At 48.8% G+C, this 21,836-nt stretch overlaps 1 protein-coding gene across 8 annotated transcripts in view; it reads left to right on the top strand.

The window, feature by feature from the left end:
* The window catches only part of dapk2b (death-associated protein kinase 2b), a 144,978-nt gene that overhangs the window by 16,629 nt on the left and 106,513 nt on the right, over positions 1–21,836 (top strand). For all 8 annotated transcript variants that reach the window (XR_013495688.1, XR_013495687.1, XR_013495686.1 and 5 more), the window contains exon 2: positions 1,851–1,986. Coding sequence is in view for 4 of the 8 variants with exons in the window: in XM_078200132.1 (XP_078056258.1) it covers positions 1,910–1,986 (77 nt within the window). In the remaining 4 variants the exon portion in view is untranslated. The remainder of the gene's footprint in view (positions 1–1,850; positions 1,987–21,836) is intronic.

Below are 21,836 nucleotides of genomic sequence, written 5' to 3'. Positions count from 1 at the left end.
ACAAGTGAAGGTTTTAGAATTGAGGTTTTGGTTATTTGTTAGCCGAGGCATGTGGGTAGGGAGGGGCAACGGGGAGTAAAACAAATAGATTTTTAAAGACGGGTCAGCCGTGACCTCATTGAATGTGTAGATTAGGTGGATTGGCCATGCTAAATTGCCCCTTAGTATCTCAAGAAGAGTAGGTTAGGTGGATTGGCCATGCTAAATTGCTCCTTAGTATCTCAAGAAGAGTAGGTTAGGTGGATTGGCCATGCTAAATTGCCCCTTAGTATCTCAAGATGAGTAGGTTAGGTGGATTGGCCATGCTAAATGTGTGGGGTTATGGGGTAAGATACACTGACAGACGGTCTATGACTGATAGAACGGACTTGGGGCTGAATGGCCTCCTGTTCCATGCAAGAGCAAATGTATCACTATTTTCAATTGTGGATTAATATTCAGATGGCTGTCCAATTTTAATCCATTTTTAAAAAAAACTGAATTAAATATTCTCCAGCTGTCACATTAAACTCTCACAAAGTATTGAAAAATATTTTGCTGCGTCAGATAAATGAAGATTAATTGCAAAGAGCCCGTTTCTGTTTATGAAACTGCAGAAATCCGATAATGCAGAACAGGTAATTTGCAAGGACGTTCTGGTTAGGAACATTTTCTCTGCGAGGATAATTGATTACTTTTTTTCCAGTATAATAGGACTTTGATTATGGATGAGGTTAGGTTCACTTTATGCTCTCTCATGGTCAGTGTTGTCACAATGATGACTTGGATGCATCGCACTGTCAAGCAATATTTCAAAGCTGTTTTTAAATACATTGATTTGAAAGTGGTTGGAACCTTTAAATAATCCAATGCTCCAACTTAAGCAGAACACAGTGGCGGCACAGTGTGTTAGCACTGCTGCCTCACAGCGCCAGGGTCCCGGGTTCGATTCCCGGCTTGGGTCATGGTCTGTGTGGAATCTGCACATTCTCCCCGTGTCTGCGTGGGTTTCCTCCGGGTGCTCCTGTTTCCTCCCACAGTCCGAAAGACGTGCCGGTTAGGTGCTAAATTCTCCCTCAGTGTACCTGAACAGGCGCCGGCCGGAGTGTGGCGACTGGGGGATTTTCACAGTAACTTCATTGCAGTGTTAATGTAAGCCTACTTGTGACACTAATAAATAAACTTAAACACAGAGTCAGAAAACATGCAGAATACGGGAAGTCAGAACTTTGTGTTAACAAGTCAAATTGTCAAGATAATTTTATATCCAGGTCTGATGTATATAAAAAATCGTTAGAAAACAATACAGCAGAAGGTTACTGGAGGACAAATGTGATTCCTATATTTTTAAAAAAAGGAAATTGAACCAGTTAAAGGGACTTTTTTTATTCCTTCATGCGGTTAGCTCTGCTGCCTCAAACACCAGGGATCCGGATTCAATTCCCCGCTTGGGTCATTGTCTGTGTGGAGTTTGTACATTCTCCCCATGTCTGCGTGGGTTTCCTCTGGGTGCTCCGGTTTCTTCGGGGGACTTGTGTGGACCATAAAGACCGGGCGTGTACCAGTTAGGTCGAGAAAGAATGTTGATGCGCTCTGTAAATTACTTTGAATTCGAAGTTAACTATGGTGTAATCTGTTGGAAGAGTCAGTGAACTTTCTGGTCATTTACAGGACTAATGTGTCCCACTTTCTCTAATTTACCTACCATCCGTTTTATGCTGTTCCTCAAAGTTTATTTTCCCCAATTAATGTTTTACTTCCACGGTTTAAATTTAAAAGATAATTAATTGTGGGGTAGCTGAAATTTGAATGTTCGACATCCCTCCTCCAAAGTGACAACACTTTCTAAGTTTTTTTTCTCTGTTTCGTAGGAGCTTCATGGTTTGCGAATTTCTTCCTTGAATGACACGGTTTGTTGAATCACCTATCAATGAGGATATCTGGGATGGCTACCTTCAAGCAGCAGAGGATGGAGGAGTTTTATGAAATTGGAGAGGAACTGGGAAGGTAGGAGATTTTGTTTAGCGAAGCTGTATGTTGAAGTGTGAAAAGTAGATACATTCTGAAGATAAATCTATGTTGACCCTTCGCTCTGTGTGATCTCCAATGTGTAAACTACACTCCCAAGTCTTGACTGCGCCAACAATTTTTAATCCCATACTGTTTGCCCTACCCCAACTTTAACAATGTTTCCTCTGCTGGTTTTGGGGGGGAAGTTCAAAGACTCTCCCATCTTTGTTGGTCCTCTGACACTGCTCTGGAACTAGTTACCCAGAAGTGATGTTCTAATGGTATGCTGCATAGTATGACTCAGTAAGAAGTTTAACAACACCAGGTTAACGCCGGTATCTCCACATAGTATGACTCAAACAGTTAGTGTTTGAATGAAGACTTAATTGTTACTGTGTAGTTTATGGGGAGGTGATGGCCTCGTGGTATTATCGCCAGACTATTAATCCAGAAACTCAGCTAATGTTCTGGGGACCTGGGTTCGAATCCCGCCACAGCAGATGGTGGAATTCAATAAAAAATATCTGGAATTAAGAATTGTCGGAAAAACCCATCTGGTTCATTAGTGTCCTTTAGGGAAGGAAATCTGCCGTCCTTACCCGGTCTGGCCGACATGTGACTCCAGAGCCACGGCAATGTGGTTGACTCTTACTTGCCCTCGGGCAACTAGGGATGGGTAATAAATGCTGGCCCAGCCAGCGACGCCCATGTCCCACGAATGAATAAAAAAAGAGTTTTGAATCAATACTTCATTGTTACTGTGTAGTTTTTGAATTAGTGGCACTAATAGAAAGACAGATTATTGAATCGGTATAAATTGAGAGAGGTGGATACTTAGCGAGACTTGGAGTCCTCGTGCATCAGTCGCTGAAAGCACGCAGGTACAGCAGGCAGTAATGAAGGCAAATGGTATGTTGGCCTTCATAGCGAGAGGATTTGAGTATAGGAATAGGGATGTTTTGCTGCAATTGTATAGGGCGTTGGTGAGGCCACACCTGGAGTATCGTGTGCAGTTTTGGTCTCCTTATCTGAGGAAGGATGTCCTTGCTATAGAGGGAGTGCAGCAAAGGTTTACCAGGCTGATTCCTGGGATGGCAGGTATGCCAGTTTGGATTATATTCACTGGAGTATGGAAGAGAGGCTGATCTCATAGAAACTTATAAAATTCTAACAGGGTTAGACAGGGTAGATTCAGAAAGAATGTTCCCAATGGTGGGGGAGTCCAGAACTAGGGGTCATAGTTTGAGGATAAGGGGTAAACCTTTTAGGACTGAGGTGAGGAGAAATTTCTTCACCCAGAGGGTGGTGGAATTCACTACCACAGAAAGTAGTTGAGGCCAAAACGTTGTGTGATTTCAAGAAGAAATTAGATATCGCTCTTGGGGCTGAAGGGATCAAGGGATATGGGGGGGAAGGGGGGAATCAGGACATTGAATTCAATGATCAGCCATGATCACAATGAATGGCGGAGCAGGCTCGAAGGGCCGAATGGCCTACTCCTGCTTCTAGTTTCTGTGTAGTACTTCATTGTTACTGCTTGCGTTTGATTGAACATTTCATTACCACTCAGCTGAATTAGATTTTGCATTAGCTTCACTTGGAAAGCACCATATGTAAAAAAAAAAAATCTTAAGCTGTACCTCGCCCTAGTCGCTGGCAGTTGTGAACCGAGATGAGGAGGAATTTCTTCAGCCAGAGGGTGGTGAATCTGTGGAACTCATTGTCACAGAGGAAGCCGGGTCATTGAGTGTATTTTAGACAGAGATAGATAGATTCTTGATTGGTAAGGGGATCAAAGGTTACGGGGAAAAGGCGGGAGAATGGGGTTGAGAAACTGATCAGCCATGATTGAATGGCGGAGCAGACTCGATGGGCCGAATGGCCTAATTCTGCTCCTATGTCTTATGACCAAAGACTGGAGTGGACCAATTTGATCAAATCTGCAGATTACAAAAAGGGACAATAAAATTTAACACATGTTTTCATGATGATGCCTCCAATTGTCCTATTTAACTGTTTATAAGTGTCTACAATGGATTTTGCCTCCATTACACGTTTCTGGCCTGCATTCAGAGCAGAGTCTAGCACCCAGAGGCTCTTTTGCTGCCACCCTTGTAACTTCACAGTGTTAATGGAGTTACAGCCGTGCTGGGATTTGAACCCGGGTCCCCCTCAAAACGTCAAATATTTGGTGGGGCTTTCTGGCCGCACTCACCCCCAAGGCCAGAAGGCAGAAGAAGGCCATTCGGCCCATCGGGACAACAATCCCACCCAGGTCCTATTCCACTTAACCCCATGCATTTACCTTTCTAATCCCCCTGACCCTAAAGGGCGATTTAGCATGGCCAATCCACCTAACCCGCACATCTTTATCCACATTGAATTTCCTCTGTTGTTGTCTATCTGTTTGAACTCTCTTTTTTGTAAACCCCTTGACCGCTTCCTGAGAATCAGTGCGATTCTTAACCTTCCCCATTGCTTTTCCCAACTGGTAGCAATCATGAAATGGACACAGTGGTTAGCACCGCTGCCTCACAGCGCCAGGGACCCAGGTTCGATTCCCGGCTTTGGCCTACTGTCTGTGCGGAGTCTGCACGTTCTCCCCGTGTCTGCGTGGGTTTCCTCCGGTTTCCTCCCACACTCCAAAGATGTGCGGGTTAGGTGGATTGGCCATGCTAAACCGCCCTTTAGTGTCAGGGGGATTAGAAGGATAAATGCATGGGGTTAAGTGGATAGGACCTGGGTGGGATTGTTGTCCCGATGGGCCGAATGGCCTTCTTCTGCCTTCTGGCCTTGGGGGTGAGTGCGGCCAGAAAGTCCTGCCAAATATTTGACGTTTTGAGGGGGAGATGATGGCGTAGTGGTCACGTCGCTACGCTGGAGACACCGGCTATTCCGGGGACCCGGGTTCAAATCCCAGCACGGCGGCTGGTGGAATTCAACTTCAAGGGCGGCACGGTGGTTAGCGCTGCTGCCTCACAGCGTCAGGGACTCGGCTTTGATTCTGGCCCCGGGTGAATGTCTGTGTGGAGTTTGCAAATTCTCCCCGTGTCTGCGTGGGTTTCCTCCGGGTGCTCCGGTTTCCTCCCACAGTCCAAAGATGTGCGGGTTATGTAGATTAGCTGTGGGGTTACGTGGGTGATAGGGTGGGGCAGAGGGTAAGATGCTCTGTCAGAATCATTGGGCTGAATGGCCTCCTCCTGCACTGTAGGGATTCTATGAAAGAAGTGGTCCACTCAACAGGTTCAGGACCAGCCATGGCCTCTACGTGGACAACCGCCACAGAGAGGGGGCATTAGAGCCAGCCCGTATGTGCCTGTAGAAGAGAGCAAACCGTCCCCACGTCATAGAACAGCGCCCAATCCACAGACACAGTGGAGGCCCATCCACACTCAACACAGCAGGACCAGACGAAGCTGCCTGGCTCAGGGACTTTGCATTCACTAAGTAAGGTTTTAAAAAATAGAGCAAATTTGATGAATGAGGAGCACGACTGCTCTGAGCTTGTTTGACTTCTTTGAGGACGTGACATCAAAAGTGAACCCACAAAGCAATCACGTGATGTTATCTCCTTTGACTAAGAGCCTCACAAGAGGCTGCCGCATGCTTGGAGCAGTTGGAAATCAAGATTAAAAATTGAAAAGTAGGGTTTAAAAAGAATTGGCTGAAGGGGAAGAAACACTTTCCCTTTAAAGGTGAGTGACTGTGAGGGAACAGTACTTATCAGAGAGTCCAGAGGATTCGTGATGAGTTTTCCCCCCCCGTTACGGTTTGGGTTCAGAAGCTCAACATCAACTGTCATAAAATCCCTACAGTGCAGGAGGCCATTCGGCCCATTGAGTCCACACTAATTCTCTGACAGAGTATCTTACCCAGGTCCTCTTCCCCCACTGCATCCCCATAACCCCACACATTCCCCATGGCTAATCCACCTAATCTACAGACCTTTAGACTTTTTATTTGTTCATGGGATGTGGACGTCGCTGGCTGGGCCAGCATCGGCCGCGGTGGGATTTGAACTCGGGTCCCCAAAGCATTACCCCGGGTCTCTGAATTACTAGTCCAACGACAATGCCACTGCCCCACTGCCTGCCCTGTGGGAGGAAACCGGAGCACCCGGAGGAAACCCGCGCAGACGCGGGGAGAATGTGCAAACTCCGCACAGACAGTGACCCAAGCTGGGAATCGAACCCAGGTACCTGGTGCTGTGAGGCAGCAGTGCTAACCACTGTGCTGCCCACATTCTCCCACTAATTCCCCTAACCTCCACATCTTGTGACACCGAGGGGCAATTTAGCATGGCCAATCCCCCTAACCCGCACATCTTTGGACTGTGGGAGGAAACCAGAGCACCCGGAGGAAACCCACGCAGACACGGGGAGAATGTGCAGACTCCACACAGACAGTGACCCAGTGCCAGAATCGAACCCGGGTCCCTGGTAAAGGTTGAAACCAGGCAGTTGTTTAGTTGGGTTTGATACCGGGTACTTGTTTTGTTGTGTCCTGTTGCTTAATAAGATCTTATTACTTTCAGGAACTACAACTTTTGCTTTTTTGTGTATTAGGCTGTGAGATTCCAAAGTAGAAATGAATGGCGGCAAAATAATTTGCAAGATTTCTAATAAAGCTAAAGGCTCGGGCGGTGAATCGGAATCGTATGGAATTAGAGATTGGCTGAGAATTCTCAGGATTTTAATCACACTATCCACCTGCAACAACCTTCATGTCTGTACTTTACAACATCCATTCAGTTGAATGCAATCTTCCATTCTTGTTTTAGCTCCCAAAATCTACCAATGGTCATTGGATAAACATATGGATGATATTGGAATAGTGTAGATTAGATTTAGATTGGTTTCACAGGTTGGCGCAACATCGAGGGCCGAAGGGCCTGTACTGCGCTGTAACGTTCTATGTTCTAATAGCATTTGGGGTTTTAATGACTACAATAGTGAAGAAATTATGATAAATTTAAGTAATGTTCTCAGTTTTGGGTATCCCCTGGCATTCAATGGCAATATTTTCATTGACCAGAAACTGACCAGCCATATAGGCCGGCACAGTGGTCAGCACTGCTGCCTCACAGCGCCAGGGACCCGGGTTCGATTCCCGGCTTGGGTCACTGCCTGTGTGGAGTTTGCACGTTCTCCCCGTGTCTGCGTGGGTTTCCTCCGGGTGCTCTGGTTTCCTCCCGCAGTCCAAAGATGTGTGGGTTAGGGTGGATTGGCCATGCTAAATTGCCCCTTAGTGTGAGGGGGACTAGCTAGGGTAAATGCATGGGGTGATGGGGATTGGGTGGGATTGTGGTTGGTGCAGACTCGATGGGCCGAATGGCCTTCTTCTGCACTTTAGGGATTCTATGTTTCTATATAAATGAATACTGCGGCTGCAAGTGCAGGTCAGAGACTAGGTATCCTGTGGAGGGTAACTCGCCTCCTGGCTCCCTAAAGCCTGTCCACCATCTACAAGGCACAAGTCAGGAGTGTGATGGAATACTCTCCACTTGCCTGGACGGGTGCAGCTCCAACAACACTCAAGAAGCTCGACACCATCCAGGATGAAGCAGCCCCGTTTGATTGGCATCACATCCACAAACATTCACCCCTCCATCACCGACGCTCACAAGCAGCAGTGTGTACCATCTACAAGATGCACTGCAGGAATTTGCTAAGAGTCCTAAGACAGCACCTTCCAAACCCCTGACCACTACCATCTAGAAGGAAAAGGGTAGCAGATACATTGGCACATCACCACCTGGGGGTTCCTGACTTGGAAATATATCGGCCGTTCCTTCAGTGTCGCTGGGTCAAAATCCTGTTACTCCATCCCTAACAGCACTGTGGGTGTATCTACATCATGTGGATGCAGAGGTTCAAGAAGGCAGCCCACCACCACCACCTTCTCAAGGGCAGTTAGGGATGGGTAAAATGCTGGCCTAGCCAGCGATACTCGTATTCCATGAATGAATTTTTAAAAAAACACAGGTAATAGAAAGTTAGTTAAAAGCATAGAGACCATACAGTGTAAATGAGATCGAATTCACATCACAGAAACATGCTTCCAGTCTAACTGATCGAAGATGGTCTTTATATCAGCCATGCAACTCTTCCCATTGGGGTTGCCAACTGTGGTTAAATGTATCCCTGGAGGTTTCATCACATGACTATCCCCTATTCTCCAGCCATTAGTTGGCCAACACATCCATCCTTGTGACGCACTGTCTTCCAACACCAATTGGAAAGCAAACAGACTCATTGCCCAATTGGATGATGTTTGACTGTCAGCCCAACAGCCTTTTCACCCGCATTGATATCTGGGAAAATGTCATAGAATCCCTGCAGTGCCGAAGGAGGCCATTCGGCCCATCGAGCCTGCGCTGACCACAATCTCACCCAGGCCCTATCCCCATAACCCCATGCATTTACCCTAGCTAGTCCCCCTGACATTAAGGGGCAATTTATCATGGCCAATCCACCTAACCCGCACATCCTTGGTCTGTGTGAGAAAACTAGAGCATCCAGAGGAAACCCACGCAGACACAGGGAGAATGTACAAACTCCACACAGACAGTGACCCAAGCCGGGAATTGAACACCTAATCTATTCAATGAGAATATTTCACATGTCAAACTCATTCTCCTGCAGCAGAAAGGTTGTGAAAGTATCATAGAATCGCTACGGTGCATGAAGGAGGCCATTCGGCCCATCGAGTCTGCACCGGCCACAATCCCACCCGGGCCCTATTCCCGGTACCCCACACATTTACAATGGCCAATCCATCTAATCTCCGCGGCTTGGGACACTAAAGGACAATTCAGTGTGACCAATCCACGTCTTTGGAGTGTGGGAGGAAACCGGAGCACCTGGAGGAAATCCACGCAGACACGGGGAGAATGTAGAGACTCCACACACACACACACAGTGACCCAAGCCAGGAATCGAACCCGGGCCCCTAGCGCTGTGAGGCAGCAGTGCTAACCACTGTGCCACCGTGAACAGATCTGGGGTTGTAACTTAGTGGCACTGGTCAGCAATACCATTGTGGGTTTGTATTCGTTGGAGTTTAGAAGGCTGAGGGGGGATCTTATAGAGACCTATAAGATAATGAAGGGGCTGGATAGGGTAGAGGTGGAGAGATTCTTTCCACTTAGAAAGGAAACTAGAACTAGAGGGCACAGCCTCAAAATAAAGGGGGGTCGGTTTAGGACAGAGTTGAGGAGGAACTTCTTCTCTCAGAGGGTAGTGAATCTCTGGAATTCTCTGCCCACTGAAGTGGTGGAGGCTACCTCGTTGAATATGTTTAAATCACGGGTAGATAGTTTTCTGATCGATAAGGGAATTAGGGGATATGGGGATCAGGCGGGTAAGTGGAACTGATCCACTTCAGATCAGCCATGATCTTATTGAATGGCGGGGCAGGCTTGAGGGGCTAGATGGCCTACTCCTGCTCCTATTTCTTATGTTCTTATGTTAACCATCTGCATGAACAAGAAAGGACGCTATTTTAAATCGTGGTTCTTTGCAAGCTCTTGACTTTGAAACACGTCGTAGGATAAACTGTGCGGAGTGCAAACTCCACACAGAGAGTCACCCAAGGCCAGAATCAAACCCAGGATGCTGGCGCTGTGAGGTTCCAGTCTATATATTTAACCATGAATGTGGTCTGCCATTAGTGACATGAAAGCCCCACTGAACTTCTTCACACTAAAACCTTGCCCGTTCCAAATAACTTCAAAACAATTAAACGTCCTCAAATTTCGAGCGGGAGGGAAGTTTGTCAGGAGTTTTTTTGTTAAAGAACACAAACTTGTAGAAAGCCGTATTCTGCAAATTAACATGTAAAATTCTGTTCCTTTTTTCATGTTAAGGTTAAAATTGCCTTCGTCAGGGCTGGCTTCAAACAAGACTTCCTGTTACACCACTAATCCTGACACTCGTTACAGCCTGCGCAGGTCTTGGGTTGTGTGTGCTTGCACGCTACTGCTGATTCAGATAGAACTCAAAACTAACCACACTGTTGTCCATCTCACCACTGGCTGCAATTACTGGCAGCTACTCTCTCAGTTCATGTTCTGTTTCCTTTGCTGGTCTTCTATCTGATTCGCTAGTTCAGTCTGGGAAATAATGTTCTTTCAGGTAAATGTTGAAACACGCTAGTTATCACTCTCTAATGTTCTGTATAAAAGGTCAGGTGAAGTCGACATAGTCTCAGCTGACCATACGCTGCTGCTCCTCCCTTTCATAGAATCGCTACAGTGCAGAAGGAGGCCATTTGGCCCATCGAGCCTGCACCGGCAACAATCCCACCCAGGCCCTAGTCCCTGTAACCCTGTAACAGGGCGGCACAGTAGCACAGTGGTTAGCACTGCTGCTTCACAGCTCCAGGGACCTGGGTTCGATTCCCGGCTTGGGTCACTGTCTGTGTGGAGTTTGCACATTCTCCTCGTGTCTGCGTGGGTTTCCTCCGGGTGCTCCGGTTTCCTCCCACAGTCCAAAGATGTGCGGGTTAGGTTGATTGGCCATGCTAAAATTGCCCTTAGTGTCCTGGGATGCGTAGATTAGTGGGTAAATGTGTAGGGATATGGCGGTACGGCCTGGGTGGGATTGTGGTCGGTGCAGACTCGATGGGCCGAATGGCCTCTTTCTGTGCTGTAGGGTTTCTAAGATTCTAAGGAACCCCATGTATTTACCCTGCTAATCCCTCTGACACGAAGGGTCAGTTTAGCATGGCCCAATCCACCTCATCTGCACATCTTTGGGACTGTGGGAGGAAACCGGAGCACCCGGAGGAAACCCACGCAGACACTGGGAGAAGGTGCAGACTCCACACAGACAGTGACCCAAGGCTAGAATTGAACCCAAGACCCTCACCTGGGGCTAGAATTGAACCCGGGTCCCTGTTGCTGTGAGGCAGCAGTGCTAACCACTGTGCCACCGTGCTGCTCTCAGTGGGAGAGCTGACTGGTGGTGATATTAACCTGAGGATCACCGTACCTCAGGCGAGGGGCAAGGTTGAGAAGGCGGGGCCTTTCTCTATACCCTAGCTATGGCAGTAACACTAGATTCTGCACCCTCTCTTTTCTTTCTCCCCTAAGTGCCAGCAGCACGGTGGTTAGCACTGCTGCCTCACAGCGCCAGGGACCTGGGTTCGATTCCTGGCTTGGGTCACTGTCTGTGTGGAGTCTGCACGTTCTCCCCATGTCTGCGTGGGTTTCCTCCGGGTGCTCCAGTTTCCTCCCACAGTCTAAAGGACGTGCTGGTTAGGGTGCATTGACCCGAACAGGTGCCGGTGTGTGGCGACTAGGGGAATTTCACAGTAACTTCATTGCAGCGTTAATGTAAGCCTTACTTGTGACTAATAAACTTTATGCTTTGTCTGTATAGTTTGCAAGAAACAATACTTCACACTGTGTCCCAGTACATGTGACAATGTGAGGTGCTGGTGATTTCTATGGTGTACAATGTGACATAAATAAATTGTGCTGCAAAAAACGCACTCTCACCATAAAACATAAATAATTTGGATTGGGAGTGTGGGTGCAAACACCTGCAGATGCAGGGTGACGCGGTGGCACAGTGGTTAGCACTGCTGCCTCACAGCGCCAGGGACCACGGTTCGATTCCTGGCTTGGGTCACTGTCTGTGTAGAGTTTGCACATTCTCCTCGTGTCTGCGTGGGTTTCCTCCGGGTGCTCCGGTTTCCTCCCACAGTCCAAAGATGTGCGGGTTAGGTGGATTGGCCATGCTAGATTGACTTTATTTTCGGGCGGATTAGCAGGGTAAATATGTGGGGTTACGGGGATAGGGCCTGGGTGGGATTGTGGTCGGTGCAGACTCGATGGGCCGAATGGCCTCCTTCTGCACTGTAGTGATTCTATTCTATGACGCCAAATTAGAGGAGAGAGCTAATGATGTGGGGGACTGTGCCAAGATACCGACAGGCCATAAACATGCTGGACAAAGTCAGCAAATCAATAGAAAATTAAATTCAATCTAGCGAATCGTGAAGCTGGCTCATTTTGGTAGGACCAATAAAGAGACCACTTATCCCTCAGAGGATTGAGAAAATAGACAGACGGTGCAGGGAAGCTAAGAGATCTGTAAGTGGTTGGCACTGCTGCCTCACAGTGCCAGGTACCTGGGTTCGATTCCCGGCTTGGGTCTCTGTCTGTGCGGAGTCTACATGTTCTCCCCATGTCTGCGTGGGTTTCCTCCGGGTGCTCCGGTTTCCTCCCACAGTCCGAAAGACGTGCTGATTAGGGTGCATTGGCTGTGCTAAATTCTCCCTCAGTGTAACCCGAACAGGCGCCGGAGTGTGGGCGACTAGGGGATTTTCACAATAACTTCATTGCAGTGTTAATGTAAGCCTACTTGTGACACTACTAAATAAACTTTAACTTTTAAAAGCAGCGATCGAAGTTACAGAGGCATGAGCTAAGGATGGGCTTGAAGTGGCAGCTTCATGGGCAGCTAATGTAGAACATGGATGTTCACATTGGGAAGAAATCCTACTTGCGTTTCCCATTTCTTTACCATATTCTGTAGGCAGATAGAAGCATGTTGACTGGTACCTTTCAGCTGCACCAAGTTAGGACAGTCTGACAACATCCAGCTCCCCACTTCCTTATCACCTTTAATGGGTTAATGCAGCAGATGGTGAACTGCACAAACTAAGAAGATCCCAGCTCCAGCTTGGGAAGTTGTGCAGACAAAGGTGCCCTTAGGCTAAGGAATGTGGAATTAACCTTCGGGTGAGGATGGTTACGGGCACCAGCTAATGTCACGTCATGGAAAAGCCCAACACGGTATGAAGGAATACCAGTTAGACAAGGTCCTGGAGGATGCCAGTTGGTGGGAGATGTGTCACATCATTGTTCATTGGTGGAAATTATTGTAAATAATTGAAAGGATGAAGGTACTTTTTACAACATTGTTAATAAACAATGTTCAGTCTGTTATTCATCTGGCACATGAATAGAAAGTTATAATCTGTAAAGACAATGATGTTAAGTAGAGATTACACCCAAGTCATTATATTCTAAACATCTACAGGCCGACTCCCGCACCGCACCCTACAGGCCAACTCCCGCACCGCACCCTACAGGCCGACTCCCGTACCGCACCCTACGGCCAACTCCCGTACCGCACCCTACAGGCCGACTCCCGTACCGTACCCTACAGGCCGACTCCCGCACCGCACCCTACGGCCAACTCCCGTACCGTACCCTACAGGCCGACTCCCGCACCGCACCCTACGGCCAACTCCCGCACCGCACCCTACAGGCCGACTCCCGTACCGCACCCTACAGGCCGACTCCCGCACCGTACCCTACAGGCAAACTCCCGCACTGTACCCTACAGGCCGACTCCCGCACTGTACCCTACAGGCCGACTCCTGCACCGTACCCTACAGGCAAACTCCCACACCGCACCCTACAGGCCGACTCCCGTACCGTACCCTACGGCCAACTCCCGCACCGCACCCTACAGGCCGACTCCCGTACCGCACCCTACAGGCCGACTCCCGTACCGCACCCTACAGGCCAACTCCCGCACTGCACCCTACAGGCCGACTCCCGTACCGTACCCTACAGGCCGACTCCTGTACCGTACCCTACGGCCAACTCCTGCATTATACCCTACAGGAAAATCTCCCATATGATACATTATAGGCCAGCTCCTGCACCATACTCTACAGACGAACTCCTGTACCATACCCAGGACAAGGCTCCTATATGGCACCTTACAGGCCATCTCCTGTATCATCTGGTCGCACGGTGGTTCGCACTGTTGTCCCACAGCGCCAGGGACCTGAGTTTGATTCCCGGCTTAAGTTAAGTAAGTTGAGTTTATTTATTAGTGTCACAAGCAGGCTTACATTAACACTGCAATGAATTTATTGTGAAAATCCCCCAGTCGCTGCACTCCAGCACCTGTCCGGGTACACTGAGGGAAAATCCACCTAACCAGCACGTCTTTCGGACTGTGGGAGGAAACGGGAGCACCCGGAGGAATCCCATGCAGACACGGGGAGAATGTGCAAACTCCACACAGACAGAATCCCAAGCTGGGATTGAACCCAGGTTCCTGGCACTGTGAGGTAGCAGTGCTAACCACTGTGTCACCGTGCCACCCCTTGGGCCACTGTCTATGTGGAGTTTGCACATTCTCTCCATGTCTGCGTGGGTTTCCTCCGGGTGCTCCGGTTTCCTCCCACAGTCCGAAAGATGTGCTGGTTAAGTGCATTGGCCGTGCTAAATTCTTCCTCAGTGTACCCGAACAGGCGCCGGAGAGTGGCAACTAGGGGATTTTCACAGTAACTTCATTGCAGTGTTAATGTAAACCTACTTGTGACACTAAGAAAATAAACTTTAAACTTTGCATTGCTTTTATCTGCTCGACTGAGGGAGAACAACAAAAGGTTAGAGGCTCTCAAAGTTGTGTCACTTCCAATTGCATCAGCATCTGCCAACTTCCTGAACAAAAACTCTTTGTGATAGATAAAAGGTCTTCTGCTGTCCACAGATTAAGCGGAAGAAATAATCCGAGCCCAAAGTGGTGCATTTTTAGTGGCGTTTGAGAGGAGAAATTTTATAGGATCATAAATTATTTTTTAAAATCTTCAGTACAGATGACTCAATAGTGTCATTATTTAAAATGCTGCGTTAGAACACAGTCGGCAGGGGAACCAGAGCCCGGAAGGTTCTTTGACTCTCTCTATTTATGTCATGTTAGTCTAGTGTGTAGCAATCTTGCCTTGGAACACATAGAACACATGGACTGACGCTCGGAGCTCTGCGCTGCATCAAGTGTCAATTTTGGTTGGAGCATTGAACCCCACGTCTGCCTCTGCTCGGGTGGATGTAAATGATCCCATGGCACTATCTTGAAGAATAGCAGGGCCTGTTACCCTGGCTGATTATTCTGTCCGGAAACCAGAGTGACGGAAACAGATTATCTGGTCTGTTATCTCAGTGCTGTTTTGTGGGAACTGGCTGTGTGTAAATTGGCTGCTGCATCTCCCACATTACAACAGCGACTGCGCGTCACAAATAGAACAAAACTTTGTAGGATCATAAATTATTTTTTAAATCTCCAGTACAAATGGGTCGAGTGCCATTATTCAAAATGTCGCATTAGAACATAATGCTCTGCGCACACACATTGTAACACTCGCACACAATCTTACACACAATCTCATTCACACACACTCTCTCTCTCTCACACACACACACACACAAAAGCTCACTCATACACACACACACGCACACACAATCTCACACATAATCACAATCTCACACACACACACACACTATAACACACAATCTTACATGCACACACTCTCACAAAATCTCACACACACACAATCACAATCTCGCACAATCACACACACACACACACTATAACACACACACAATCTTACACACACAATCTCATATACGCACTCACACACACACACACACTCAAAATCTCACACACATCACAAACTCACACACACACAATCACATACACACAATCTCACACTCATACACACACACACGTATGCACACACACTCGTACAAAATTTCACAATCTTACACACACTCTCTCTCACACACACACAATCACAATCTCACACACCCTCACACTCTCTCTCTCACACACACACACACTCTCTCTCTCTCACACTCACACACACTCTCTCTCTCTCTCTCTCACTCACACACACACACTCTCTCTCTCTCTCTCCCTCTCTCTCACACACACACTCTTTCTCATACACACACACACTCTCTCTCGCACACACACACATACAATCACAATCTCTCTCACACACACAATCACAATCTCTCTCACACACACTCTCTCTCTCACACTCACTCTCTCTCACACACACACACACTCTCTCTCTCTCTCTCACACTCTCTCACACACACACTCTCTCTCTCACAATCACACACACACACACACACACACACACACACATACAGCTCTGATTGGAACATGCATTAGAGGCGGTTCAGAGGAGGTTTACTGTATTGATAACTGGAATGAGTATGTTGTCTAATGAGGAAACGTCAGACAGCCTGGGCTTGCTCCCACTGGAGTGAGGGGTTGGCATGATTGAAGTATCTAGAATGGTCTCCACAAGGTAGATGTGGGAAGGACATTTCCTGTTATAGGTGAGTCCAGAAACTGGGGTGGGGGGCGGGGCGGATGTTTTAAAATTAGGGGTTACCCTTTTAGGACAGAGATTAGGAGAATCTTCTCTTGCAGAAAGTTGTGTGACTTTGGAACTCTCGGCGAGGGAGGGGAGGGGTGGGTGGGGGGCGGGGGGTAGTTTTCCCTTTCTGCCTGCCACGGGAATCGTTGGGGGGAGTGTGGGGGGGGGGGGGGGGGGGCGGATGGGGGCGGACCGTGACAAGGTCCATTCACCTCGGGCAGGATATTCCGGATTTGGGATGAGCGTGGCCGGGAAATCCCACCCCCTGCCTTTGGAGGCGGGGCCATTAAATATTTTTAAGGCGGAGGTGGATGGATTCTTGTTCGGCAAGGGGTCAAAGGTCATCAAGGGTTGATGGGAATGTGGAACTCAACACAAAACAGATGAGTCATGATCTTATTGAATGGCGGAACAGGCTTGAGGGGCCGAATGGCCTAATCTTCTTCCATATATCCATCACTGGCCCAGGAACGCGGAAGCAAACCTTTATATCTTATCCCTAAAGAACAATATTTGCGATTAGATCAATGTTTTTAGTAATCACCTGCAAAGTTCTTTCTTCATTGCTACCACGTGCAGTCAGAAATTTGGTGACAAATGAGATTTTGGTCACCAAACGATAAGCAGATCAATAATCACTAATCAATAATTAATCACTCGACCAGGCTGCGCAGAGAAAGACTTGCATTTACGTAGCACTTTTCATTGCCCTTTGCAGCTGGTTAAATAACTGTTTGAAGTGTAGCCATGGTGGTAATGTAGGGAGTGTGACATCCAATTTATACACAAACCCTGGCACACCCAGCCCCGTGATAATGACCAGGTAACCTGTTTTAGTGATTGGTGTTTAAGGGATAAATATTAGTCAGGGCACGAGGAGGAAATCGCCTGCTCTCCTTTGATATAGAGCCACAGAATCGGTTACGCACTCCTTCGAGAGGGCCTCGATTTGCGGGGAGTTTTGGTGCTGCCGTAACTCCCTCAGTGCGCGCGAGGAGTGTCGGAGGAGAATTTGGGCGGGATTTTACAATGCCCCCGCTGGGCGTGTTTTTGGCAGGGGGCGGGGGAGGGGGGGGCATGTAAAATTGGTCAGGTGGATAGCCCACCATCTCTCCACCCACACTCGAACTCACCCCCGCCTCTCCCTCCTCCAAATTATGTAAACAAATTCCTCCAAACATGTGCCTGTTAGGTTGATTGGTGGCTCAGTGGTTAGCACTGCAACCTCAGGGACCTGGGTTTGATTCCCGGCTTGGGTCACTGCCTGTGTGGAGTTTGCACGTTCTCTCCGTGTCTCCGTGTCCGGGTGCTCCAGTTTCCTCCTACAGTTAGCCCCCTACTGGGGTAGGCTAAACAAGGTAAAAGTGGGACTTGCGCCCCTCAGTCGGACACTCGGGGGCAATGCCCCCCCCCCACACAGCCTCCCACACCAAGATCAGATACGCTGCACAGAGTATAGTAGAAACCATCGGGGTGGCACAGTGGTTCACACTGCTGCCTCAAAGCGCCAGGGACCCGGGTTCAATTCCGGCCTCGGGTCACTGTCTGTGTGGAGTTTGCATGTTCTACCTCCGGGTGCTCTGGTTTCCTCCCACAGTGCAAAGATGTGCGGGTTAGATTGATTGGCCATGCTAAAATTGCCCCTTGGTGTCAGGAGGATGAGCTGGGGTTATGGGGATAAAGGCCTGGGTGGGATTGTGGCCGGTGCAGGCTCGATGGGCAGAATGGCCTCCTTCTGCACTGAAGGGATTGTATAAATTGCCCCTGAGTGTCCGACTGAGGGGCGCAAGTCCCACTTTTACCTTGTTTAGCCTACCCTGAGCAGTCACCATCATCATCCCCCCCCCCCCCTTGTAGACTCCAGCAGCCCTGGAGTGGGGCCAACTCGAAGTGTAACGGCTGAGACGTGAGAGCCACCCTTGCTGACCATTCCTGCTCCAGTATAGTACATTTTCCTTCATTTTAACGTTGTCAGTGTAGACTCGATGGGCCGAAGGGCCTCTTCTACTCTGTATGACTCTGAAACTTTAGACTTTCCTTTCCGTATTATTTCACTAACTTAATTTTTTTTAAAAACCCCATTAAATCCTTCGATTTTCCAATGCCTGCTGTATATTTTTTGTCATGCGTTTGGTTCCTTCGATGTGATGTCTAGGTATCATTTCTCTTTTTAATATTTGTAATGGGTGCCGAGTAACATCTTTGACCAACCCCTATGGAAAAGACACTGGTGAGGGAGGCTGGTTAGGGAGGCAGGGTGGGGGAGGGGAGGGAGTCTGGGGGCAGGGTGGGGGAAGAGGTGTGGGGGCGGGGGTGTATGGGACAGAGTGAGTGGGTGGGAAGGGTGGGGGGCAGAGTGGGGGGTGGGGGAGGGGAGGGGGTCTGGGGGAAGGGTGGGGGAAGAGGTGTGGGGGTGTATGGGACAGAGAGAGTGGGTGGGTAGGGTTGGGAGCGGGGTGGGGTGGGGGAGGAGGGGGTGTGTGCGGGGCAGAGTGGGTGGGAAGGGTGGGGGGCAGAGTGGGGATGGGGGGCAGAGTGGGGGTGGGGGGGCAGGGTGGGGGAGGAAGGGGTGTATGGGGGGCAGAGTGGGTGGGTGGGAAGGGTGGGCGGCAGAGTGGGTGGGAGGGAAGGGTGGGCGGCAGAGTGGATGGAAAGGGTGGGGGGGCAGGATGGGGGGAGGAGGGGGTGTGAGGGGGGGCAGAATGGGGGGGTGGGTGGAGGTTGGGGGGAGGAGGGTGTGTGTGGGGAAGGCGGGGTGTGGCGGGTGGGGGGCAGGAGAGGAGGGTGGGGTGGTGGGGGAGGGGGAGTAGGTGTTGGGGGGGCAGGGTTGAGGGAGGCCTTCATTCCAACAAAGTTTGTTTTGTACATGCACCTCACCACCCTCTATGTTAAACGTCCTGGTATAAACCCTTGGTGGCAGATCACATACGTGCTGGTACAGTCTCCGTTACAGACCCTGGGGAGCACGGAGGATCCGGGGGACCCTGGTGTTCAGGTACACCGGCCCCTTGAAGTAGCAGGACAGGTGGGTAAAGTGGTCAAGAGGGCCTATGGTATTCCTGCATTTATTAGCCGAGGCATGGAGTTTAAGAGCAGGGAGTCCTGCTGGTGTGAAAGGCTGGATAATATCAGCCAAGGTCTGTTTGTTGAGTATTATTTCCTGCAAGGTTCAAGTTTAAATAGAATCCAGCTTTATCTTGTAATCTCTGTATTTTGTAACAGATAAATGTTGCAACACTCAAAGCCAAACTGCAGCCTCCTCACCAGAAAAGAAGCTGAACTTTTGCATCACCAATCCTGTTCAGCGCTCAGTAACTGTAATCTTACATTAGAAACACAGAAGGTATTTATTAATAAGGAAAGCTCTGATGTACGGCTGCCCTGGTCCCTACATGTCTTCTAGTTAAGAGAGGACTCCACCCCCCAGGGTGATTACCCACTCTACGTCCCAATTGGTTCCCCAGAACCACGTGACCCTTCCTCTGCTGTGTTGACCTTAAAGGGACAACCACCACAGTAACCTTGGCAGTAAACCTATGGTTATAGGTTCCATCTCGGACCCATTATTCTGGCGTAGTCGAACTGCTGACCGTCAGAGAGTTTCTGAAGTGGGATTATCTAAACTTGCTTCAATAAGGCCCTTGAATTAAAAATGCAGCAGCATTTCCGTATTTGTCCAATCGATTTATTGGTTGAGTCCATTATGATGATTGTGGCAATGCGTCATACACGTAACTACATTTCTTTCCTGTTCTGACAAAATCTTAGGATTTTATTGCTCATTATCATTGTACCAAACATCAGTTATAATATCTAATGTGTAGCCAGGCCTTTATTGGTGCCAGCTCTTCAAACATTACTCCAATCCCAATTCCCGTTCTTCCTCTATTTCCTTTAATTCTTCCTTTCCAAATACTTATCCAACTTATTTTTCAATCCCGGATCATTGTGATCATTATTCTGTGCTCTGCTAACCCTTTGTTTGAAAACACTTGTTAACTTTCCTCTGCACTCCTCTTCAGTTTGTGACCAAATACCTCAACCAGTGAAAACAAAGTCTGTTCTACCCTTTCTTTTCATACCGTCATCACCCCCTCCCCGCCACCCCCCCCCCCTCAACCCCCGGTGAGACATCACCCCCCCCCCCCCCCCCCGGTGAGACATCATCACCCGCCCCCCCTTGGTGAGACATCACCCCCCCTCCACCTCCCCCCCCCCCGCCCCCACCCGGTGAGACATCATCACCCCCCCCCCCCCCCCCCCACCCGGTGAGACATCATCACCCCCCCAGTGAGACATCATCACCCCTCCCTCCAGCGCGACGCCATCACCCCCCCCCCCTCGGCGTGACACCATCACCCCCTCACGGGATAGCTCCTTTCACTGCTTTATTAGCCCCCAGAGGCAGTTCTCCATATTTCTCAGTGTCAAACTGTATTTTCCACCCATCTGTCCATCCATTGCAATATCCCTGCGTACTTTCCCATATTCTCACAACAAGCTCTTTTTTTGTTGACTGGAAAACAAAGTCTCTAACCATTTCCTACCAATTCTAAAATCCCCATTCTCTGTCTTCCCAATCCCGTGTCCATTCCCTGTAATACCACACACCCTGATTTTTGCAAAACTCTTTAACAGTCTGAGGCTGCATCTATTATAGGTTGTGGTGTAAATCCGGGAGTGGGACCACACCAGACGGGAGCTAAGCTGAGGGAGGCTGCCTCCTCCAGCTAGGGCGGCATGGTGGTTAGCGTTGTTGCCTCGCAGCTCCAGGGACCCGGGTTCAATTCTGGCATTGGGTGACTGTGTGGAGTTTGTACGTTCTTCCTATGTCTGCATGGGTTTCCTCCAAGTGTTCCGGTTTCCTCCCACGCTCCAAAGATGTGCAGGTTAGGTTGTTTGGCCATGCTAAATTGCCCCTTAGTGCCAGGAGGATTCGCAGGGTAAATATGTGCTGTTACGGTGATAGGGCCTGGGATATTTTGATTTGATTTATTATTATCACATGTATTAGCATACAGTGAAAAGTATTGTTTCTTGCGCGCTATACAGGCAAAGCATACCGTTCATAGAGAAGGAGAGGAGAGAGTGCAGAATGTAGTGTTAGAGCCATCACTAGCGTGTAGAGAAAGATCATCTTAATGCGAGGTAGGTCCATTCAAAAGTCTGATGTCTCCCTGGAAAGTCGGAGGGTGAGGGGCGACCTAACAGAAGTTTATAAAATTATGAAGGGCATAGATAGGGTGAACAGTTGGAAGCTTTTTCCCAGGTCAGAAATGACAAACACAAGGGGTCACAAGTTCAAGGTAAGGGGGGGCAAGGTTCAATACGGGTATGCAGGGGGACGTATTTTACACAGAGGGTGATGGGGGCCTGGAATGCACTACCAAGCAAGGTGGTTGAGGCAGACATGCTAGGATCATTTAAGACTTATCTAGATAGCCACATGAACAGACTGGGAATGGAGGGATACAAATGGATGGTCTAGTTAGGAACACATGATCTGTGCAGGCTTGGAGGGCCAAAGGGCCTGTTCCTGTGTTGTTTTGTTCTTTGCAGCAAGGAAGAAGCTGTTCTTGAGTCAGTTGGTACATGTCCTCGGACTTTTGTATCTTTTTCCCGACGGAAGAAGGTGGAAGAGAGAA

Source organism: Mustelus asterias, chromosome 29 (assembly GCF_964213995.1).
Source record: "Mustelus asterias chromosome 29, sMusAst1.hap1.1, whole genome shotgun sequence".
NCBI classification, from domain to species: Eukaryota; Metazoa; Chordata; class Chondrichthyes; order Carcharhiniformes; family Triakidae; genus Mustelus; species Mustelus asterias.
Note: the sequence above shows the minus strand (reverse complement) of the source record. Positions and strands in the feature narration are given on the sequence as shown.